The sequence below is a fragment of the Callorhinchus milii genome, unplaced genomic scaffold, assembly GCF_018977255.1.
Source record: "Callorhinchus milii isolate IMCB2004 unplaced genomic scaffold, IMCB_Cmil_1.0 Scaffold10, whole genome shotgun sequence".
Classification (NCBI taxonomy): domain Eukaryota; kingdom Metazoa; phylum Chordata; class Chondrichthyes; order Chimaeriformes; family Callorhinchidae; genus Callorhinchus; species Callorhinchus milii.
Genome location: NW_024704751.1, coordinates 16,261,447 through 16,286,190, shown reverse-complemented (window position 1 = coordinate 16,286,190; position 24,744 = coordinate 16,261,447). Strand labels below are relative to the sequence as shown.

The 24,744-nt window shown below is 45.1% G+C and overlaps 2 protein-coding genes across 2 annotated transcripts; one reads left to right on the top strand and one right to left on the bottom strand.

The window, feature by feature from the left end:
• Positions 1-5,646: 5,646 nt before the first annotated feature.
• On the bottom strand, positions 5,647-10,617 carry LOC121849793 (dnaJ homolog subfamily C member 5B-like). Its single transcript, XM_042338865.1, has 3 exons — positions 10,399-10,617; positions 8,794-9,007; positions 5,647-5,965 (listed from the first exon to the last, which is right to left on the bottom strand). Exons 1-3 carry the CDS (start codon positions 10,494-10,496, stop codon positions 5,921-5,923), a joined length of 357 nt encoding a protein of 118 aa, XP_042194799.1. The 5' UTR covers positions 10,497-10,617; the 3' UTR covers positions 5,647-5,920.
• A 3,576-nt stretch (positions 10,618-14,193) lies between these two features.
• LOC103179626 (glucocorticoid modulatory element-binding protein 1) lies at positions 14,194-24,150 on the top strand. Its single transcript, XM_007895000.2, has 9 exons — positions 14,194-14,458; positions 16,248-16,336; positions 17,249-17,361; positions 18,134-18,237; positions 18,677-18,834; positions 19,611-19,736; positions 20,198-20,335; positions 20,565-20,687; positions 21,183-24,150. The coding sequence occupies exons 1-9, from the start codon at positions 14,343-14,345 to the stop codon at positions 21,902-21,904; spliced, it is 1,689 nt and encodes a 562-aa protein (XP_007893191.2). The 5' UTR covers positions 14,194-14,342; the 3' UTR covers positions 21,905-24,150.
• The last annotated feature ends 594 nt before the right edge of the window (positions 24,151-24,744 follow it).

The window sequence follows — 24,744 nt, the reverse complement described above, 5'->3', positions numbered from 1 at the left end:
AAAACGCTTCACAGAATATAGTGTAAAGTGAGTTTACCGAGTATTTTGTAGGCAAAAAATGTATTTATGAGAAAGCTGGTTTGTGAAAAGTGGCTCTGTTTTCACTAGAACACAGGAATTTACGACTGGATGTAACAGAGAGCTTGAAAATCCTAAACATTTCCAGGGAATAGAAGGCGAAAAACAATTCCCTCCAGTTGGCGAATCTGTAACATAACATCAGAGATATTACTGGGGAGGTTGGAAGAAATGTTTTCAAGTGCAATCCTTTAACATGTTTAACTGTTGGAAAAGACCATGCAGATGTTTTGATTATAATAATAATCTTTGCATTTGATATAGCACCTCATCAAGTCTTCTAGATGTCTCAAAGCGCTTCACAGAATATACTGTAAAGTGAATTGACTGTATATATTGTGGGTGAAATGTGAAAACCAATTGCGCACAGCAGTGTCCCACACACAGTCGAGGATTGAGTGACCAATGTTTTTATTTTTTTGAAGGAATTCTACACTTTTATTAAGGAATTCAAAACTTTGAAGGAGATTTGAGCATTATGTGCAAAACCGTATGCAAACACATGTGCAGATGGAATTGTAGATGCCCTCAATGAAAAGCACTATATAATGTATAAATCCATCACAAATCAATTGTTTTAAAAGTTTGGGATAATATCATAGTTTTGCTGTATTTTGTAGTGAGCAAATACATTGGGATGGATATTTTTTGTGTGAATGATGTCAAAGAGTTACTCGAAAAATTGAAAATGACGTAACTGACCTTTAAATTATTCTTTGTTGACAGAGCGGCTCTCAGCAACCCGATCACCTGCTCATCCTCGTGTGGGTGTCACTTGATGAGCCGTGCTGACCCACATCACTCATGTCGCCCCATTGTAGATTGAAATTAACTTGTGTTAAACCATGTGATTGCTTGTTGATTTCCAGTTCTCTGAGTGCCCAGATACGTTATACAACAGGTTAGAGGCAGCATGGGTTAGAGGCAGAGTAAACTTCCTCTCCACTATCCATCTACACTCCCAAGTCAGTGACATTATAATAATAATAATAATAATAATCCTTGCATTTAATATAGCGCTTTCACGTCGGGAGGACGTCCCAAAGCGCTTCACAGAACACACTGTAAAGTGATTGACTGTATATTTGTGGGCGAACGCGGCAGCCAATTGCGCACAGCAATGTCCCACAAACAGTCGTAGATTGAAAATGACCAATTTATTATTGTTTTTGGTTTTGGAGGGATTATTATTAGGTGTGTGGAGTAAGAAAACTTGCCCAAGGTTTCGCCCTCTGCCTGGAATTGAACTCAGGTCTCTCACTTGCAAAGCGAGTGCTCTAACCACTGAGCTACAGGACTCCACAATTATGCATTAGAGACAGAGTAAAGCTGCCTCCACCCTGTCCATCCACACAGAGTAAAGAGTAAACTTTACAGAGTAAAGTTCTTCCTGTTTTGTTCCAGTGACAGATGTAACTTGTAAGTTGTAAATTCTATTCCAGTGGAAGAGGGGGTGTCAGAGCCAGGCTCTACGTGGGGTAGAACAGTTGCCGCTCTGACTGGTGAGATGGGCCAAGCAGCAGTAACTCAACTGAAAAAAGGCACAAGTCTTCTTTACACGATAAAAAAATGTTCTGTCATATTCCCTAAGGAACTGGGCTTACACTCTCGCCTCCCGCCAACTCACTTCCTTTGTCAGTTTCGCTTCCCATCTCTCAGCTCAAATATGTTTGTACGGCTACTGTCATTCAGATGCAATATTCTGGATCATCTCCCCCCCCACCCCCCCCCCCACCCCCCCCGCGCCATCTACTCCCCAGTTCCAAGCAATGTGTAAACAGGACACCAGTTGTTATGACAAGAGAGGGCGGGGGGGAGTTCAGAGATGTGAATGGACATCAACAGGCTATATCACTTGCTGTTCTCTGTCTGTCACAGTGAACCTGTGTTCTCACTGGCCTGGGACGGGAGTGCTGGACAGACTGTGCCAAGAGGGAGCTTTACTCTGTCCCAAACCAAGCTGTCGCTGACCTGGACAGGGTCTTTATTTAAAGAAATGCAGAGTGGATCGTGGGTGATCTTGAATCTTAAGATAAAATGGTCTGACAGGCTAAGACTGTTTGGATTTTCAGGGCTCTGGTCCCCGAGTTGGAGCATGGTTAAAGTAGACCTGAAGGCGTGCGAGTGTGTGCAGGGAGCGCATGTGTGTGAGTGTGCAGCTCGTGGGTGGGTGGGGGTGTGAATGTGCAGGGAGCATGTATGTGTGAGTGTGTAGAGAGTGGGGGGGGATTAGTGTGCAAGGGGGTTGGGAGGGGGATGAGTGCAGGGGAGAAGTGGGGGTCTGAGGGGTGTGTGAGTGTGCAAGGATCGATCGGTGGTGACTGTACAGCTAGTGGGGAGCAGGACGAGGAGAGGGTATGTGATAGGTTTGGGGTATTTACAGCCGGGCTGGATTTGTTGAATTACGCCAGCTGTCGGCTGTGGCAGTAACTGAGACCATGGGCTAATTTAAGAGCCGCTGGTGGAAGTGTGAGGGAAGGTAATAACTCAGGGAAACATTCTGCAGACTGCAGCGACTGAGATATGATGAAAATATTCCTTCGCACAAACCATGCTGGCAGGTGGCCGCTGACAGCCCTGGGACCTGCTCTGGACATAAAATAATAATAATAATCTGATCACTCACAACTCTTTATGGGACACTGCTGTGAGCAATTGGTTGTCACATTTGGCTCACAAAATAGGCAGTCAATTCACTTTACAGTCTATTCTGTGAAGCACTTTGAGACGTTTCGAATTCATGATAAGGCACTGTCTCAAATACAAGGATCATTATTATTGCAGATATATCCTGTTAAGGAGCCAGGAGACTGACAGCATTGTCCGAAAGAAGTTGTACAACGATGGTCAGTTAATGTGAGATTGGAGGGGTGGGGGAGGGTGGAGGGGAGGGAAATAATAATAATAATAATAATAATAATAATAATCCTTGCATTTGATATAGGGCTTTTCATGTCTTCTAGATGTCTCAAAGCGCTTCACAGAATATACTATGAAGTGAATTGACTGTATATTTGTGGGCGAAACTGATGATCTGGAAATAAGTAATAAGCTCTGTTTTAATTTCAGACGTTGTTGTGGAGGCAAATGCAGCAGCTAACCTGCACCAGTCACCCGTGCCTCTCTCTCTCTCTCTCTCACACACACACACAACACAGTGGGTGAGTTGTCAAACTCAACAGCACTTGGTGAGGGCACGGCCATTAACTGGGACACACTCTACTGCAGTACTGTATATGAAACATTTCAGCACCTGAATGAGGCCGGGATTATTTTGGACGCTGTGAAATCTGGGACCTAAATCCAGAGGTGAGAGAAAGTGACGGCTCAACATAAGGGCAGATTAAAAACCGCTGAATAATCAGGAGCGCTCGGGTCACAAACAGAAATGGCCGTGATGTGATACAGTCTGGTGTCCCCGGAATGAATGGCTCTGCAGCTGTGCCATGTGGTGACTGTCACTCCAACAAACGACACGGATGCACTTTCACTCAGTCCTGCTCACCCCTCCCCACCTCTTTCCCCTCCTCTCCCTCCCCTGCACTGAGTCCTGTAGCTCAGTGGTTAGAGCATTCGCTTTGCAAGCGAGAGACCTGAGTTCAATTCCAGGCAGAGGGCGAAACCTTGGGCAAGTTTCCTTACTCCACACAGAGCCTAATAATAATCCCACCAAAAAAAACCAAAAACAATAAAAAATTGGTCATTTTCAATCTACGACTGTTTGTGGGACATTGCTGTGCGCAATTGGCTGCCGCGTTCGCCCACAAATATACAGTCAATTCACTTTACAGTGTGTTCTGTGAAGCGCTTTGGGACGTCCTCCCGACGTGAAAAGCGCTATATCAAATGCAAGGATTATTATTATTATTATTATTGTAAAGTGGATTGACTATGTATTTTGTGGGCAAATCGCAGCAGCAAATTGGGCACTGCAGTGTCGCACAGACAGTCGAGGATTGAGTGACCAAATTATAATTTTTTAAAAGGAATTATTGCCTGAAAGCAATCCACCAATTGACTAACCACCGGTTTCCTACTTGCTGCTAGGTAAATGGAGGTGGGTGGAATAAGGAAACTTGCCTAGGGCCCGGGAATCGAACCTGAGTCCACTCGCTTACGAGGCAAGCGCGCTAACTACTAAGCAACAATAATGCTCAGTGCAACAGTGGACGTTTGCATCCTCCTTCAAACCATGCAAAGGCTGAAATATCCCCCAGTCTCAGCTTGATAAGCCATTTTATCTTAAATTGTACAAGATGGAACTGTGCACACACACACACACACACACGCCCAGTGTGGGGACCACAGAGGCAGTGACCGGGAAACAGATCTTGCACCATCAGGTAAGAACAACTCCAGCCATGTGACCAAGAAAGGCTGAGGAGACATTTTCACATTGTTTATTTCATGCTGCACATATATTTTTACATTGACTTTGTATTAAAAAATGTTTGTGTTCTAAACTTGCTGAGTGTGCATTGATTGCTCAGTCACAGTGGTAACTGGTTGCAGAACTAACTCATCTCATTAGCACCAAGGTGACTAGAAAAGTATAGTACATGTTTTTAAACAGGGTGTTCAAATATTCTGCAAACTGCTTCTCTGAGTCGGCCCATGGTCCAAATCACGTTGAGAACAATCGTGCAAATGTCATTATGTCATGTGGGTGTCAAAATGTGTCTCGGCCCTCGGTCACCGCACCCCCTTGCCTTGTGAGGCAAGGTCCCTTTAAGTCAGCAAAATTCAAGACCTTCACCAAAATAAAACATTGCACAGCTCCAGTGTATTAGGATTCTATTTAAAGATACTGTCCAAGTATAAATAATAGGATTCCATTTAAAGAGACGGTCACAGTATACCAGCAGCCTATTTAAAGAGGGAGTCCTCATTTTTTGGCGACTCCATTATCTTGTTTTTCCAGCATTCCCCAGTTCTACTCGGTTAAAGTCCAAGAGCAACCAACAGCCAAGTGTGGTTCTTCATGGTGAGGGTGACCCTGAGAGAGTGATCTGATCCTATCTTGATCAGCATTGATGCTTCCTTACTGACTCCCTCCCTCACTCACTTTCTTGAACTCACTCTCAGACTTTATAGCTCATTGCCATCATAACATCACCCTCACCGTTTAGAAGAAATGCAATGTACTCTTACTGTTTGTCACTGGGTTAGTATTGATGGAGGGACTTTTAATGGTATGAAACACACATAATACATTTTCTGAAATAAAGAATTTATAAAGTACAGTGTGCATATATACACCTTTTGACACATCAGATAATTAACCATTTCAGTACAGTAAGATATTTCTGGGTTTTAAAGCATGTCTATTATTCCATTCCGTGTTGTATACTAAACAGTTGCAAACATTAGCGTTAACAATGATTAGTTTCACATTCACTTAGGAAACATCACTTAGAGAAATCCAATGACACTGAAACAGATATTACACATACTGGTTACTACCTTTGCACTTGCCGTAGAGTGGGGGACACAGGCAGCCTCAGTGATCCTGTCCTCGGGGCGAGACCCCCCCACCTACTGTTCACTGACCCTCTGAACTCTCTCCGTCCATGATCACTCCTGAAGGTTGAGCCTTTGAGCGAGGTACTAGAGGGCCTCTGTGATACCATTCCCCAACACGAGTCAGTGTCTTCGGAATTAGGGGAGGGGGGAGGAGGGAAGAAAGAAAAGGAGCGGGCAGAATTGGAGAAATTAAAATAGTTGGGGTTTGGGGAAAAGGCAGTGATGCAATTTAAAAATTGTAGCGAATAGGTTCAGCCATCTAATTAGTGAATTGGATCATTCTGCCCATTAACTATCTTCATTGTAGGCATCTCCTTTGTTAGTTTGGCTTCGCTGTTTTGGCTGGAGCTTTCAGAATGGTCATCTGCAAAAAAAAACATAAAAGAGTTTTTAAAATGTGCTGGCCACAGTAAAGATTATTCACTGGGTTCGCTCTTCACAGAATCCTAAATGTTAACAGCAGAGAATTGAGTGGAGAGCCCCAATGGAGGAATAACTTCCTCCACTGCCTTTCCTCCATCATCCACCTCAATGGGACCACACTCGCCTAGTTCGAGTCCTACCTCACAAACTGCCAGTCGTACCTTTGCACAAATGGCTTCTCCTCCCTCTCCCACCTGCGGGGTACCCCAAGGATCCATCCTTGGCCCCCTCCTCTTTCTGATCTAAACTCCCTCTTGGGGATGTCATCCGCAGACATGGGGTACACTTCCACATGTATGCAAATGACACTCAACTCTATTTTTCCACCTCTCTTTGCAACCCCCAGTCCTCTGATGTTCTGTCAGCTGCCTATCAGATCTCAGGGGCTGGATGAGCGCAAATTTCCTTCAGCTGAACGTTGACAAGACGGAAGCCATACTCTTTGGCTCTCGTCAACATCTAAAATCTCACAGCTCTCACCTCCTCCACACACCCGACCTCCCCCTAAAACTCTCTGAACCCATACGCAACCGAGGCATCAGGTTCAACCCCCAATTATCCTTCCTCCCCACATGTGGTCCCTCACCAGCACCGCTTTCTTCCACTTCCGATGCATCGCCAGTCTCCACCAATACCTCACTCCAAAAGCCGCTGAAACCCTGGTCCATGCCTTTGTCACCTCTCGGCTGGATTACTCCAACACCCTCCTCGCCGGTCTCCCATCCACTACCATCCATAAAATCCAAATCATTCAAAACTCTGCCGCCCGCATTCTCACCCTCACAAAAGTCAGCTCCCCGATCACCCCAGTCCTTGCCAGCCTGCACTGGCTCCCTATCCCAGAGAGGATCGATTTCAAGATCCTCATCCTTGTATTCAAGTCCCTGCACTCCTCTGCACCCCTCTACCTCTCTGACCTCCTCTCTCCTCAAAACAGTACCCGTTGCCTTCGTTCCACCGGATCTGGCCTCCTCCTCGTCCCCTGAGTCCTCCACTCCACCCTCGGCGGCCGTCCTTTCAGCCACTATGCCCCAAGGCTCTGGAACTCCCTTCTTCACTCCCTTCACCTCGCTCCCTCCCTTCCTATTTTCAGGTCTCTGCTGAAGACCTTTGTTTTTGACCGTGCTTTTGGCACCTTCATCCCCCTCCCCATGGCTCGGTCTCGGGATCTATTGCTGTGAGACGCTGTCCAGGGTTGACACTATATAAATCCAAGTTGTTGTTGTTATTGTTGTTGAGCACCAGCACAGTCACGATGGGGAGGGATCAGGGATGGGAGCAGAGAAGAGAGCTCCAGTGGGAGAGCAAACACCAGCACAGACACAATGGGGAGAGAGCACTTTCTCCTGGTTTACATTCTCCTCGTAGATTAAAATTTAGATGAGTAGTTGTGTGCAGGGAAAGTTGCTGGTGGAGAATCACTGTCACATTTGGAATTTTGAATGAATCTCATTCTATAAAACTTTTGAGAGGTTTTATGTGAGAGTCGCTGTGTAAATGGCAATTGTGGCTATTGATGCCTCTTTCCGGGCTCTAAGGGACCTATGGCTCCTTGGTGCAGACTATCCTTGGACTTGTGGTACAGATCAACCATGATCTTATAAAATGGTGGAACAGGCACAAGGGGCCGAATAACCCTCTTCTGTTTCTATGTTTTGATTTTCTATGTCTCTATCCCTATTATGTAAAGCACTTTGTTTGGTTTGAACATGATCAGAGTCTTCTCAGAGTTTCACAGGATATACTAAAAATAGTACCTGTATTTTGTAGACAAACAGAAAAACCTCCCTTCTCTTTAAGACTAACGTCACAGGATCTTTAATATCCAGAGGAAAGATGGTCAGTTGGGATTTGTGTGCAGCAGCGCTTTGGGACATTCTCCCGACATTTTTCCGAAAGGCGCTCTTTAAATGTAATTTTGTTGTAGTTGTTGTAACGTTTCATTCCAAGTGCAGTGCCTTCAGCAGCCAGCCCTCTTGCTCTGTGCTGGGAATGCTAGTGTATAATGAATATCAGACTTACTCAGTCACTGTTGTTACTCTGGGGTGCTCACCTTTGTACAGGGGAAGGCGGTCAAAGTCATTAATCACATCAGATTCCTTCTTATTGTCGCAGCAGAAACAGCAACACAGAAAGCAACAGCAGCAGGTGATGAGACAGCAGAAATAGGCTAAACACTGCAGGACATCACAGCAAGGGTTAAAACTGACTCAACATAGAGATTAATTATTTCTGGAAAATCTTGCTTGTTGCTTTTGAGTCTCATTAACATGTCACTGACCAAACTATGAATGTACTTAGTGATTATATACAACCCATTGTGTAACTGCCCTAATGGACCACTGTCTGAGTCACTGATCTCAGCTGAGTCACTTGTTTCAACTTTCCTGAGTAGGATTCAGCAATGCCCTGTGCGGACATTCCTGTGCAGATGTGGGGTGAGGACAGGATGTGGGCTGATTGATGCCCCCAAAGTCCGAGAACATGATCAGAGTCTTCTCAGAGTTTCACAGGATACACTAAAAATAGTACCTGTATTTTGCTCTGTCTCGAGAGCGAGACACAAGAGCGGGTGAGACACTGAGGCACCCACAGAATATGGTGTCTTGTCATTCTGCAAGTCGTGGTTTACCCAGTGATCCCATTGTAACCTTTAATATTTCACTGTCTCCCCCCCAGCACATGGCAGTGGTTTCAGGAGAGAAATAGGGGTGGGGGTGGGGATGGGGAGAGGAAATGAGGAGAAACATGTCCTCAGAGGCAACTCACCTTGAAGCAGTAGTTCGTCTTCGTTGATAGCACTTTCTCTCCCTCTTGCCCTAACATGGAGGCCAGTTGCAGCCCCGCTGAACCATATGAATCATAGATGCTCCTCTTCCGATGGTCCGAGAGGATGATGTACGATTTGTTTATTTCCTTGAACATCTCAGCTGCAGCTGGGTCATTGCGATTCTTATCCGGGTGGTACTTCAGTGCCAGCTTCCTGAGCAATAGCCAGCCTCAGAGTTACTCAACATTATTTCACCTCCCAAAAAAACAATAATTTCCACAAGATCGGTTCGGACGAAGAAGGCCCTTTGGCCCATCTGATCTCACCCTTCCAGAACACCCACGCTACCGACCTCCCATCACAGGGTCAAACTGCTTTTTAAATGAATCCCAGTATCCTGGCCTCAACCACCCTTGACGGGTTCCAGTCATTAAACAACAACAACAACAACTTGCATTTATTATAGCACCCTTCACGCGGGGTAGTGTCCTGGATTGCTTAATTACCCTCTGAGTACACAAAAACTTCCAGGGGTGTGTCCTGAAATTGCTTTTTACGGCTCTAAACTTGTGTCCTCTTGTTCTACTATCTTGTTGTATCCTAAAATATTGATGTGGGTTTAATTATTCAATCTCATTAAAAATTTTATTTACCTTTAGATGATCGCCTCTGAGTTGTCTTCTCTCGAGACTGAAGAGCTCCAGCTTATCTAATTATTGCTCATAGCTTATTCCTCAAACACGTCTCAGCCCTTGATATCATTTTGCATCCTTGATTTTGATATGGCGCCTTATTATGTTATTGAGATGTCTCAAAGTGCTTCACAGAATATATTGTAAAGTGAATTGACTGTATGTGGGGGACAAAACACGGCAGTGAATTGCGCACAACAGTGTCCCACAAACAGCCATGGTTTGAGTGACCAATTTTTTTTTGAATGATTGTCTCCCTCGGAAAGTGAACCTTCAATCGACTAACAACCAGGTTCCTACTTACTTACTCATGGAGGATTATGGAAAAATCTTAAATTCAGTCTTAATTTGTAATCCAACTTCCAAATTCAGACTGAACTGAAGATTATTGCAGGATTCTGTGTAGTCTGAGATTTTGAACAAGATGGCGTAGCGTTTGAAGACATTGAAGAAATGTTAGGCCTTGGATGTATTTGCCAAACACCAGTTTCAGAGCGACCGCTCTCCGTTACGAGGGAAGAGCTCAATCCACATTCACGATTGCTCACTGACATGAGATATCCTCCTATATATGGTGGAGTCCTGTAGCTCAGTGGTTAGAGCACTCGCTTTGCAAGCGAGAGACCTGAGTTCAATTTCAGGCAGAGGGCGAAACCTTGGGCAAGTTTCCTTACTCCACACAGAGCCTAATAATAATCCCTCCAAAAACCAAAAACAATAATAAATTGGTCATTTTCAATCTACGACTGTTTGTGGGACATTGCTGTGCGCAATTGGCTGCTGCGTTCGCCCACAAATATACAGTCAATTCACTTTACAGTGTGTTCTGTGAAGCGCTTTGGGACGTCCTCCCGATGTGAAAAGCGCTATATCAAAAGCAAGGATTATTATTATTATATGCTGCTGTCTCACCTGTACGCTGCTTTGATCTCTTCCACTGTGGCTTTCTTATTCACTTCTAAGATATCATAAAGACTCTCATCACTTGAGGACCGCCTTCTTTCAGTCATCGCTGCTTGTCTGAGAAAACAAACACAATATAGAGGCCTACTCCATCAGCTGGGTTCTGGTGATTTCCAGGTGGTGGTAAAGCCATTAGTGTGAAAATAATCCTTGAATTTAATATAGCGCCTTATCAGGTCATTGCGACGTCTCAAAGTGTTTCACCGAATATATTGTAAAACGAATTGACTATATTTTGTGGACAAAACACGGCAGCCAATTGTGCACTAGTGTGCTGCTGTTAGCTCAGGAAGCCTCTTTAATTCCTTGCTCTGCTCCCTCTGACTGACTTGCTACAAAGGTGCCCAGCAGACTTGAGAATTCACTGACACTGCTCTCAATCCTTCCACTTGTTCCCTGCGTCGGATTCTGTGTGAATATTGTCCAGACAGAGCGAAAGGGAGAGAGAGATAGAGAGAGAGAGAAAGAGCCAGAGAGTTGGTCAGCTCCAGTTACATTCCACTCCTGATTCACCAGAGACGCAGAGAGATGAGAGATTTCTCTCGCAACGTAAATGGCAACAGAGAGAGGCAAAACATGAACCCATTGCACCATTGGTGTTTTTGGTGAATTTTGCCTTCATCAAGGTGAGAGGTATTTAGCATTGAGAGATGGAACTCTTCCCCATTCCAGGCAAACAGTGCCAGTCTCAGGAACACCCTCTCTACCTCTTTCCCTATCTTAAAGAAGCACTTCCTATTGCACCGGTGTAACATTTTCTATTCTTTATACTAACCATTCTGTGACACTGTCAATTTAGTGCTGAATTCAGGGCAGTTTCATGCTGTGTGCCTTTTGCTCACTGAGAACTCAGCTCAGACTGCTCACGCAAGACCCTCTACAGCCATCAGACAGGAGAGACTCTCACCCTATCAGTCTGGGTTGGATTCAGAGCCAGGGCGTAGTGGGTGAAATTGCAGTATCTCTACAATAGCTCTGTTTCCATATTTATAGCATCATTGACTATCTATATGGGCATTATACCTCTCTGTGTATAGATGTTCCCTCTCTCGCTTACAAATAGAGCATAGATAAATAATCAATACTTTTATCCAAAATAGTTATTTTGGAATCTTAACAAAAACAGAGAGCAGAGTTGTCCACAGCAGCAATCCTCCAGATTAATTGGTCGTTCATCTCATGGATGTGCGGGGGCCTGGTGGCTGTTGTGTCACCCTACATAAACAGTCACCACACTCAGTGGTAATTACTTGTGACATTTCGAGGTGATGGGGGAGGGAGGTTTTTACAAAATGCAAGTTGTCTCTTATTTCTGACAAACAGAAACATTAAGATGATTTCATCGAAGATGAAAAGCTGTTACGATTCATCCACCCACCAAAGCGCTCACCAACAAGCTTGTAAGCAAAGTGACTGGCCTGGTTATGGTTCACATCAAAGCAGCTGGTGTTGGAAGTGTGAATTGCCATGGTTACAGCAATAGGTTGTGTATCACTGTTGATGTCAGTGCATTCTATCTCTATGGTAAAGGAAGCTCCTTATTTTGAAGTGTCACAACGATAGAGGATCAGAGCATCCGCTGAGATCACAAACAACATGTGGGTCATTAAGACCCTTTTAAAATTAGGTTATGATCCTTGCACCTCCCTGTCCCCCATGGTGACAGGGTAATAGCTGTTTTAACATTTAATATTCGTGCAGAATTTTCTAAGTAGACAGAATGATACTGCAGAGAAACAGGACTTTGTCCCAATTAATCCGGCCAGTGTTTATACTCCACGTGAGCCAGCAACCCTCCAAATCCCTTCTAATGTGTAATAAATCTTGTTGTCAGCACAGTGAGTGTCTTAAGAATCCAGAGCACCCTATATAGGTCCACGCCTTTATCACCTCAAGGCTGGACTACGGGAGCTCTCTCCTCGCCGGCCTTCCCGGCACTTCCCCCCACAAGCTGCAGGTCATTCAGAACTCTGCAGCTCGTGTACTGTCCCGCACCAGGCTTCGGGACCACATCACTCCCACCCTCGCTCGCCTCCACTGGCTCCCCATCCCCTAGAGGATCGAATTCAAGATCCTCATCCTCACCTACAAGGCCATTCACGGCCTCGCTCCCTCCTACCTCTCCGACCTACTATTCCCCTACTTACCTGCCCGTACCCTCCGTTCCTCTGGCTCTGGTCTGCTCCACATCCCCCGCCCTAACCGCCCTATCATCGGTGGCCAGGCTTTCAGCCTCTCAGCCCCGAGGCTCTGGAACTCCATCCCCCAGTGCCTTCGCCCCCTCCTCCCTTTCCTCCTTCAAGGCCGGTCTTGACCTTTCTCTTCAACCATGCCTTCAGCTCCCCTCTCGACTTTCTACCCCCTGCTCGCTCCCTCCCTTCCCTCACCCTGACCATTTCCCCCCTGCTCGGGTCCCGACCCAACTGTCCAGTGCCTTGGGACATCCTCCCGACGCTCTATAAATGCAATCATGTTGTTGTTGTTATAGGGCAGCTTACTTCGCTCAATAGCACTTTTTGCCTCTGGGTCAGACGACTTAGATACATCCCTAGATGTGAAAGGTGCTATATATTGTTGTTCAAACCCCTCTGCTACTACCGACAACAAGCAAATTACATTTGTACGGCGCCTTTCACATTGGGAGGATGTCCCTAAAACTCTTCCAATTTTAGTGTGACCCACCACCACTTCCTGATTTTCTCATGTGCTATTTGTAACGGGTAGGATTTCTCAGGTTCCCCATAGAGTCCCAGGCATGTGGATGGTCATTGGGTGCACAAAGTGCACAATGGCATTGCTTGAAATGTGTGAGTGGTATCTTGAGTTACACAGGAGCTGAGCAGTTTGGGCAATAGAATTCTGTACTGCATGTGTGAAATAGTGACCTCTGTTGTATATGATCAGTACCCAGTGAGCAAGAAGCATTTACTGAACTGAGCGGCTTCAAACCGACCTCCCCATAACATCGTTCACGGAGATACCACTTAAAAAGGTGAAGCCCATTGATAGGAATCTCAGTGACCCACAGCTTTGCTGCGTCTCCAATCCACCCCGAGGTTAATAATAATAATAATAATCCTTGCATTTTGATATAGCGCCTTTCACGTCGGGAGGACGTCCCAAAGCGCTGCACGGAACACACTGTAGAGTGAATTGACTGTATATTTGTGGGCGAACGCGGCGGCCAACGGCGCACCGCGACGTCCCTCAAACAAACAGTCGTGGGTGGAAAATGACCAAAATTTATTATTGACAGTTCTCCGAATGGCAAATAACCTTCTAATCAGCGTCGCGTTTGCAAAGCGCTTCGAGGCGTTTCGTTTCACGCGAAAGGCAACGGGACGGGTCAAGTGGGTGCGGGTCACGGAGATTCCTATCGATGGGGCTTCAGCTTTTTAAGTGGTATCTCCGTGAACGATGTTATGGGGCGGTCGGTTTGAAGCCGCTCAGTTCAGTAAATGCTTCTTGCTCACTGGGTACTGATCATATACAACAGAGGTCACTGTTATTATTATTATTATTATTATTATTATTAATAACGTTGCTGCAGAGACCAGAGACAGAGGGGGAGGAAGGGGGGGGGGGAGGGGATGGAGCTCTGCCAGCATCAAAGATGGCGGGCGCGCTGGATCGCAACGTCGTGTCACGTGCCGCCCGCCAGGCTCCCGACGCCGTGACGTGACGCGACGTGCTTGCGTGCGTGCGTGCGGATCACGTCACGCGGCGCCGCTCGGCTTGGCGGGGTGCGGGAGGCGCCAGTTAGCGGCTGCGGGCGGCGTGGGCCCGGTTCCTCGGCGGCTCCCACACCGGCCGCTCCGGTTCGTGCGAAGGGGAATCGGTAGGGGCGGCGGCGGCGGCGGGGAGCGCGATCGGCCCGCGGGCACTTGGAGCATATGGCGAGCGTCGGGGAGGTGGTGGTCGTAACGGCCGAAACCGCGAGCCTGGAGGCGGATAGCGCGGAGGCGGGGAAAACGCAGGTCATCCTGCAACTGCAGCCCGTGCAGCCCGGGTAAGGGCACTCACCCTCACACACACCCTCACACACACCCACACACACTCTCACACACACCCACACACACACCCTCACACACACCCACACACACCCTCACACACACCCTCACACACACCCTCACACACACACTCACCCTCATACACACACACCCTCACACACCCTCACACACACACCCTCACACTCACCCTCACACACACTCACACACACACACACACACTCACACACACACTCACACACACACCCCCTCACACACACCCACACACACACACACACACCCTCACACACACACACTCACACACACACCCTCACACACACCCACACACACCCTCACACACACCCTCACACACACACCCTCACACACACCCTCACTCACACACACACTCACACACCCTCACACACACCCTTACACACACACACACCCTCACACACCCACACACACACCCTCACACACACCCACACCCTCACACACACACACACCCTCACACACACACACACACACCCTCACACACACACCCTCACACACACACACACACACCCTCATACACACACACACACACCCTCACACACACACACACACCCTCACACACACACACACACCCTCCCCACATACACCCTCACACACATACACCCACACACACCCTCATACCCACTGTGACACAGACCCTCCCCACATACACTCTCACACACACAACACCATCATTCACACTGATACAACACACCCTCATACATCCACTGTGATGTACACCCTCATACATACGCTGACACACACCCTCACACAGTCCCACCTACAGCCGCGCACACACATTGTGACACAAATTCTCACACAGCCCCCTCCCCCACACAGCACACATTATGACACACACCTTCATACATCACACCCTCACAGACACCTGACACACACACCGTGACACTACTCACCCTCCTCACCACACACACACACACCACCATACACACACACACCCCACCATGCATTTGCACATGCACGCGCACTCATGTGTGTGCTCACCAGCGCAGCCCCTCACACACGCACATGTGAGGGACTGTGATAAGGGAACATACATGAGGGAGAATGAAATTAAGGTTTAATTATGGTGGAGAGGATTAGGAGGGATGGCAGCTCTTTGTAAGGTATAACAACAACAACAACAACAAGATTCCATTTATAAAGCGCCTTTCACGTCAGGAGGACGTCCCAAGGCGCTGCACAGTTGGGTCATGACCCGAGCAGTGGGGAAATGGTCAGGGTGAGGGGAGGGAGAGAGGAGGGGGGAAATGGTCAGGGTGAGGGGAGGGAAGGGAGGGAGCGAGGAGGGGGGAAATGGTCAGGGTGAGGGGAGGGAAGGGAGGGAGCGAGGAGGGGGAAGAGAGTCGAGAGGGGAGCTGAAGGCTAGTTGTGCCTGACTTAGGATCTTCAGTCTTTAAAGATGTCTCATTGGAGATTTGGGGTTGCATGAGATACTAATTGATGGAGAAAGTACATCCAGAACAATATTTTCAAATATGTCAAGGCAGATGTATAAGAGGTTGTGTGGGGCAATTTTAAGACGGACGCCAGGAAGTATTTGATTACACAGAGGACAATCAACACCTGGAATGGATTACCAAGAAGAGTGGGCAATCCTGCCACTGTGAAGTGCACCAATACTTTATCCCACATGAAGGGTACAATATACATATATATATACAAGATTCATTGTTGAATATGGAAACACGTCATTGAGATTTATAACTGTAAATTGCTGTGTGTCACCTTTGCACTAACCTTGGTTTCAAATTATTCCAACAGCATGTGTGAAGAAGGATCAGAATCAAACTGCAATGCTTCAGTGGTGTCTGTGGGGACTCACACTTTGCAGAAAATGGCAGAGGGGGAAGGTGAGAGATCAAAGTTTACTGAGTTACTGATCCAACAAAGGGTGGTGGAGAGAACTAAATTCGTAGGAGATGTAGGCTTGTGCCTCGGTTTAAAGCTATTATCATTTACTAATAATGCTCTGTCAACAGACTCTAGATGCCAGCAGGTAACTGCTTAAAAAGGAGAAGCGATGGCTGGAACGGTTACTGAGCTGGAGGGACCTTAAGGTTGCAGCACTTTGGGCAACGACTCCCTTTGTCCTTGTGGTACAGCTCTGACACTTCTGACACTTAACATACTAGATCGCCTGCGAGACAGTCACTCCATCAAAGTTAGCAGCCTTCTCGTTGAAGCAGAATGCTGCCAAACTTCAACGGGGGAATGAAGGGGCGGCATTTAAAGTTGATTCTTGTATTTCTGTATTTATACAAAATAATTTTATAAAGTATAAAAATTGGATGTGTGTGACTATTGAAAACACTATTAGCTGTTACCTTTACACCTGATTTTCTGCTTTTTTTTGTATGTTTCTCCTCTGCTGGAGACACCAACCTGCGCTGTTGCCTGGGTCTGGAAAGGGGACAATAACTTTGCCTCACTCAATTTTTTGTCTGTGGGCATCAGCAGACTCTTCCAGCTTATAGTTCCAATAGTTCCAAATTCACCAAGACAAGAATTCAGATTCAGGTTGGGAAGGGTGAATTTAGGATGGATATTAGGAAGTTTTTCTTTACCCATAGGGTAATTAACAGCTGGATGTCAGTATGGGTGGTTTAAGCCACAATGATGAATGCTGTGATTTATGAAACAGCTTGATGCTGTAATGGGATTCAGTGAGGAAGAAATAACTTTAAAAAATAATGTAGGCTGCTTCATTGCAAAAGCTTTAATTTCTTTGCAAAGAGAAACCGACTATTGAGTTTTAATTCCAGATATCAACAATGAGGAGGTTGAAATTGCTTATCCTATTACCTGTGGGGAAAGCAAAGCCATTCTGCTGTGGAAGAAATTTGTCTGCCCAGGAATTAATGTAAAATGCGTGAAGGTATGAACCATGCATAACTATTCCATCTGTTAATACTGTACTGTCCACGTCTATTTTATTAAATTGGGTTGTAATGGAGGAGTGATATTTCATTAATAATCTAAGAATGGAGAAAAAAAAATTCAATTTTGCTCCAGCTAAGACACAAATACCTGAAACTTATAAAACACATGCAGCATCCAAGAGGCAGCTTGGGGAGCCTTCTAATTAACTACCCTGAATAATGCTGCATCTCAGAACTGGTCCCTAAAATACAAGTAAAATCAACTTTGAAAGTATTCTGCTGTTCAAATATCTAAATCCCTAAGGTGGCAAATTCAGAGGCATTGCTGGCTGGTGTAATGGCTACTGCAAATGGCTTTGGGCTCAACTGCTTTCACGAAGTTGGGGTGTTTACCAGTTATCAAACAGCCACTTACCAGGAGAGATACTAATTATCAGCAATGATAGTTTATCACCAGTAATAATTATGACAATTAAAACCGTAATAATAATTAAAACTGCAATAGCCAGCTGTGGATGCTGGATCCATTCAAAATTTCAAGGCTGAGGTAGATTTTTGTAGGTACGGGTATCAAGGGATATGGGGCAAGGATGAGCAATTGAAGTTGAGGTACAGATCAGCCATGGCCTTATAGAATGGCAGAACAGACTCTGTGGGACTGAATAGCCATTAATTACACACAAGACATTTTTTCATGTTTGTATGTGAAGTCAGTCTTGTCAGTATTCTCCATTATGACGGAATTCTTTACTCTGTTTTTCTTTTCAGTTTAATGATCATCTTATAAGCCCAAAACAGTTTGTTCACTTTGCGGGGAAATCCACACTCAAAGACTGGAAACGAGCAATCCGAATAGGAGGTGTAATGTTAAGGTTAGTGTTATCCAGATATATTCCCTGCATTTTGCCAGTTTTTGTTCCTCTTCCTGTCCCAACAGTGTTGCTGACCTGTGCTGATCCTGGTTCCCAGGAGTGTGACTGAGTGCCAGCCAATAGCATTGCTGAGCTGGTGGTAGAGGTGATTGAGCTCAGAGGACCAATGGCTAACTTGTCCCATTGGATATCTTGTCACTGAGTCCTTTTCCCTCAGAATGACGAGTTATCCGGAGTTTACTGTGGTCGAATTTCATACAATAGAATTCAATAGCTTTTGTTATTTCTTAATTATGCCAGACATTGTGTTGATCAGGGTGCAAGTTGTGGGGCAAGGAGTGGGGGTGGCATAAGGTAGTCACCAAAAGTACTCTCTGGAGGTGAGTTGAGTCTTCTGGGGCTCAGTGTAAGTGACTGTTTCTGACTGCTTCCCATACAGGAAGATGATGGATTCTGGTCAGTTGGATTTTTATCAGCATGATAAGGTTTGCACCAACACCTGCCGCAGCACAAAGTTTGACCTTCTGATCAGCAGCGCCAGGGCTCCTGTCCCCAGCCAGCAGAGCAATATGGTGCAGACGCCTATCTCTGCAGATGGTAAGCAATGACCTACAGAGTGCCACAGTGGAAATAGCCTGCTGCAAGTTTTGGGGAAGATACTGTGTTCTTTGGGAAGATTTCACTCTGAACTTTTAGATGAATGGTTTCCAATATTAGTTCCAGTCATTCCATTATCTTGCTGTTCTTGTAGTCAGTTCTGTTTGTTCCCACATGTTTCTGCGATTATAGTGATAAAGACTGGAAGAACTTGCAGAGGATTGCCAAGTAATGATGAGGCATGAGGCCGTTTCCCCTCACCCTGAGCAATTTTGCCCACAAAATATACAATCAATTCACTTTACAGTATATTCTGTGAAGCACTTTGAGATGTCTCGAAGATGTAATGAGCTATATCAAGTGCAAGGATTATTATTGTTAGAGTTAGCTTTCCTTTCTACTCCACATTTGTTCCTTGACCAGGACCTCTTTTTTCCAGCTGTCACATTGCCCGCCTCCTTCTGTACCTAACAAGCAACGCAGCCAAAACCCTTGTCCACGCCTTCATCACTTCCCGTGAGGGCTATTTCAATGCCCTCCTTGCTGGTTTTCCCAGCTCCAAACAAAATATACACAAAATTCAATTACTTCAAAACTCCAACGCCAGGATTCCTGCCCGCACAAAATATATATGCAAGTTGTTGTAAATCTTTTGTCATGCAAAATTGGCTGTTATGTTTTTTCAAGAAAAAGTAGATTTATTTTTGAAAGAAAATTTTGAGCTACAGCTTGTATAATTGGTATGTTCTTTTGCTGAGTGTTTGTTGGGTTCCTAGGTAATGGGGCGCAGATCTCCATTTCTGAAGACAATGCTGAGGAATGCATTGAGTGGAGCCCAGCGTTGACCACAGTTGCTGTTACTGCAGAAGATTTGAACCGGAAAGATGGTGAAGAGATCTCCGGTGAGTGGCAGTTGGGGCCTAAAGAATGCACATTTGGACAGTGAGGAGAAAATTGGTTAGAGTACGAAGAGTGGGTGTTTCATAATCGCTAAGAGGGGAGCAATCTGGGATAACATGGTTAGATTGAATTTTAGAGATGCAAAATGCCGGAGTTTCATTGCTCTGATTGTCTCCTGCTGCCCTGGATAAAATGAATGTCCATTACAATGGAGTCGCCATGCATTGCGGAGTCATTGCACTAGGCACAGCTGGAAATAACTCGTTTTATTGGTTCCGGTCTTAGTCAACTTTTCATGTGTGTCTGAAATGAAATTGTGTGCCATGTTATTGAGGGCTGCACATACTTTGTAGAATAATTAGAGATGTAGCTGTTATATGGACTGAGTTATAGGGAGCCACTGTGGTTTTAAACGTGCTAGTATTTAGTCCTGGTTTCTGATCTGTTGTATTTCTTGCTACAGAGGACACGCTGGCTTTCTGGAAAGGAATTGCTGATGTGGGTTTGCTGGGAGAGGTGGTGACAAACATTCAGAAGGAGCTGATGGAGATGCTGACAGGAGTTCAGCAGAGAATGGGACTGACCCCGCTGCAAGTCACAGGTGTGGAGTTAACATCGGGGTATGTGGGGGGTGGGACAAATGACCAGTGTTGTGAGTAGTTTGCATGAGGATACATAATGAGTGGGGATTGACAGTGTGTGTGAACGCAGAGCGCTGTGGGACATGGCCACAGAAGTAGAAAATGGAATGAGGGAAATCAATGTCTTTGTACTTTGTTAGTTACTGGTGAACTGTCAGAATAAAAGCAGTGTGTAATTTATTTTTTCAGACGCTGCAGTCCTCAATAACATGGCACAAACATTCGGCCTCCTGGAGACTGTGAAGAAAGTTTTGGACAACAGAAAAAGTCAAACTGATCAGAGTCAGGAGCAGATCCACAGTGACCTGACAGGTACTCTTCCCTTTGATGTTAAGTACTTGAAGAACTTGAGATGCATGTTTCAGGAGAAGTATCTTCTCAAATGGATGACCAGACATCACAATCAGTTGTGTGGAATGACTGGATAAGTAAGGACTTATCAGCCTTGAAAGCAGATATCTCTGGCATTTTATAAAGATTCAGTATATAGATTCTAAATGAGATAGAGAAAGTAAACCAATGTCTTCAGATGCACCAGAGTAACAGGAAAAAGGCCCTTGTTCTGGATTGTAAAGGAAAAGTTTAGAATAGAAACCAGGAAGTATTTTTTTTCCGTTAATGAGTGGATCATGTTATAAGAAAGATGGTTGAGACTAGAGTACTCAGACTGATTCAAGAAAGCTCTTGATGCTGCAGTGGATGACGGTGGGGTTAGGAAGGATGAGATCAAATGGCCTGCAGGTGCATTGGAACCTCTTGTTTTGATCTGGTAAGATGCTGAATCCTGGATATTTTCTTTCCTTTCAGAACTGGAGCGTCAGTTGGAGGAGCAGAAAAAGCGAGCCAAGGAACAGAAGCTGAGGAGTCAGACTCTGCAGAACGTGGTGCTGATGCCCATTGCTACTCCCAAACCCAACAAACGCCCCCGGCTACAGAGACCTGCCTCTGCCACCATCCTCACACCGACCACCCCACTGCAGCATCCACAGTTCACGGTCATATCTCCGATCGCAATCACTCCAATGGCAACAAACTTTTCCGTCGCCAATGTTACCACCATGCCGATGGCAGCCCTGGGCCACCAGTCCAGCCCTGTTACAGTCCATACGTTGTCCGGTGGCTCCCAACTCTTCACCAGATACACTGCTGTGGTCTCTGCACCCAAGACCTCGACCTCTGAGACAGTTACCATTCACCCTTCCTCCAGCCTCGCTCTCCTGAGTACAGCCGCCATTCAGGAGAGCAACGCCATCACGACCATGGCTGGAGTCGATGCTAGCCCCATGCAGCTGGTGACTGTGGACTCGGGGATCACTTCGATGGTCCAGAGCGACTGTCTTGACCAGTCCACAGGAGAATCACAGACTGTGATTGAAATCCACCCGGGTCCAGAGATGGACTCGGATCCAGAGCCTGTGCCAGACACCGAGCCTGACGACAAGGCCGTGCAGGCAGATCATGAAGTCCAAATACAAGCCATTGAGGTGGTGACCCAGGAAGAACAAGAGGAAGAAAAGAAAGAGAGTTAATTTTTTTTCTATTGATGGGCTACTGCTTGGCTGTTTCTGAATGTACTGTATTTTAAAATGTAGTATGTGTAACAGATCTGAAGTTGAAAATTATGTTTTTTTTAAAACGGAAAGGAAGAGGCTGCAATATTATTTTTAAAAAGCTACGTTCAGATTGCTTGCTCAGATCCTATCATAGGTCAGTGCTGTCTTTGTTGGCCTCTTTGTTGCACACTAGGAAAGTCACCACCAAGTGACAAGTTGAAAAGAGATACAGAATCTGGAGCCCAGAGATCTAGAAAATCAGATTCCAAATTTTCCAAAATTCTACACAATAAGTTTTAAATCGATGGTTTTAAGCCTGAAAACATGAGAAATTTGAGGCCTCTAGTGCCTGACACTCAGTGAGTCTGTGTTAGCTGTTCGTGTTTCGGGCCAGGTTTGGGAAGGTAAATGTTAATCTGCATTTACTTATGCAAGTCACTCTGTACTCCATAATCTTCCGACAGTTTCTTGGGCCCAGAGCGCATCCAGTATGGAATTAGAATGATTTTGCTTTGGCCAGTCTCAATGTAGCATTGGATTTTGATTTCTTTACTGGGGGTGAGGGGGAATGGGGTAAACCAAAACCATTCAGTAAAAGAAAATCTTGTCATTAGTGGATTTTGATGATGTGAATGGATGTCGTTAAATGTATGGTGCAACAACCTGGTGGGCACTTGCAGGCGCCTCACATCCTTCTCACCATTCAATCAGCCTTGTCTGTGTAAGGGTGGCTTTAATATACTTTTCCCAATGATGTTTTCACAAGTTCAGGAAATGAACATAAACTCTTTTCATTAGCTTCTTATTAAGACACACTATGTACATTTCCTTTTTTAACTAAACCAACAAAAAAAATATGCATAGCATTCCTGTATAGCAATTAAATGCATGTGACTGAATGGTGGTTGAAAATATTCAAATGCTTTTTGTGTCATGTCTGAAAATACTTTTTTTTAGAAGAATTTTATTTACCCTTTTTTATTCTCATTGTTGACTTAGGGGGAGGGGCTTTTAACCTTGAATTACTGCTGATGAAAAGTATTAGCATTGCTAAAGAATAAAAAACAGTCACTACACTTGACTACTTACTGTAAAGCGCTTTGAAATGTTTCAACATACAAGGTGCTTAGAAATCCAAGTTATTCTGTTGCTAAAGGCCTAGTTTTTTATAGTTGAAACCCCTATATAAAAGGTCTAAATGTGATGATGTGTTAGCAAAGAACATGTATTTGAAGAGGCAGAATAATGTGTGTTGGGGGGAGGGGTTTCCCAAACGGGGAAGGGCAGGGAATTGAGATTGGAGTAGATAGCCGCAATGACAGAGCTAGCGCCAGCATAAACACGCTGGGAGAAAGATAGGGAATTGAGATTGGAGTAGATAGTGAGAGAGCTGGGACCAGCTAAGATCGATGGGGTGAATACACTGTTGTACGTTGCTGTTTCTGTTCTCGGGCGGTACTGTTGATGTCCTAAATTGAATCTCGTGCGCATTTTCTGTTCAGCCCGTGGCACCCAGTGACAAAGAATAAAAGCTAAAGTGTAGATTCAGGATTTTTTCAGACTATGTTTTAATGTGTTTATTGCTAAAATGCTGTCAAGATATTTTAAAAATGATGTTTGATTTGTATTTGTTCAGATGTAACCTTCAATTCCACTATTCAGTTCATGAACTTCATGAAGCCATTTATTTGTGCAATGCAGGCAAACATTTTGATGAATCCTGTTATTGGTAAGTAATGAATCATTTGTCAGCAAAGCATGGAATGGTAATATGCCAAGAGAGATTTTGTCTCCTTCACAATGTTATCAAAATCGTATCTGTTTGATGATAATTCCAACACATACACAGAATCTGGCTATAACTCCACTTTACTGGTTACTGCTTGTTACACATGTATATCAGAGATGCTGAATGAAAGAACATCAAACCATTACATTGATGTCCAGAATTATTGATGTCCATAACTTGACTGAAATTCATAGACAATTTATTTCAACTAACTGCTCTCAAATGGCTTTGAGATAGCCATGGAATTTTGGATATCAGGAATAGTAAGGAATGTATGGTAATGTTTATCTTTGAAATGACAAGTCTGAGCACAATGTGCTGCAGTACTTGATGTGGAGGATGTGAGGCAACCAAAGAGTGTCACATCGTCTGGAGTCAATTCTATTATGTAAAAGAATATGTGAGTAAATATGTATGATGTCCAGTGCCAGGAGCTTTATTGTGAGTATTGTGTTCATTTTCATCACTGTTTACAAGATAGATAACAGGATAAAAGAACAGAAACTGGAACGTGGCCAGAGCTTAACTTACTGAAGAATCTCTGACTTAATGGAAATAAAACTCTTTTTAGGGCGGGGGGAGGATATCCGAAATGGTATGAGATCTGCTTTATAAACCCTTTGATTAAGCGCTCCATGACTATTGTGCGTGAAGAGCACAATATAGTACCAGTTGTAGCCGCGCTGATTGTGAGCAAAGCGAACTTGGTTGAACTTAACAGCAGTAACGGCTTCAGAGTTGGGGACGAGCAGCCGCGTGGTATGGACGTTGTTGAAATAATAATAATAACATAATACGATGACAGTAATCAGCCCTGCATTTGCATTTGGTACAGCGCCCCATCGCATTTCGAGACGCCTCAAAGTGCTCCACAGAATATACTGTAAAGTAAATCGACTATAGTTTGTGGGCAAAACGCAGCAGCCAATTGCGCACAGCAGTGCCCCCCCCCCACACACACACACACACAGTCCTGGTGCGGAACACAGCAATAAAATGACCCCCACACAACGTCCATGAATGAAGA

Coding starts and splice junctions, on each gene's coding strand:
- LOC121849793 (XM_042338865.1), bottom strand. CDS start 10,496: ATGACTGAAAGAAGGCGGTCCTCAAGTGATGAGAGTCTTTATGATATC. Junction 9,008..10,398: donor GAGATCAAAGCAGCGTACAG/GTGAGACAGCAG, acceptor GCTATTGCTCAG/GAAGCTGGCACTGAAGTACC. Junction 5,966..8,793: donor AGACGAACTACTGCTTCAAG/GTGAGTTGCCTC, acceptor TTTTTTTTGCAG/ATGACCATTCTGAAAGCTCC.
- LOC103179626 (XM_007895000.2), top strand. CDS start 14,343: ATGGCGAGCGTCGGGGAGGTGGTGGTCGTAACGGCCGAAACCGCGAGC. Junction 17,362..18,133: donor TTAATGTAAAATGCGTGAAG/GTATGAACCATG, acceptor TTTTCTTTTCAG/TTTAATGATCATCTTATAAG. Junction 19,737..20,197: donor AGATGGTGAAGAGATCTCCG/GTGAGTGGCAGT, acceptor TTCTTGCTACAG/AGGACACGCTGGCTTTCTGG.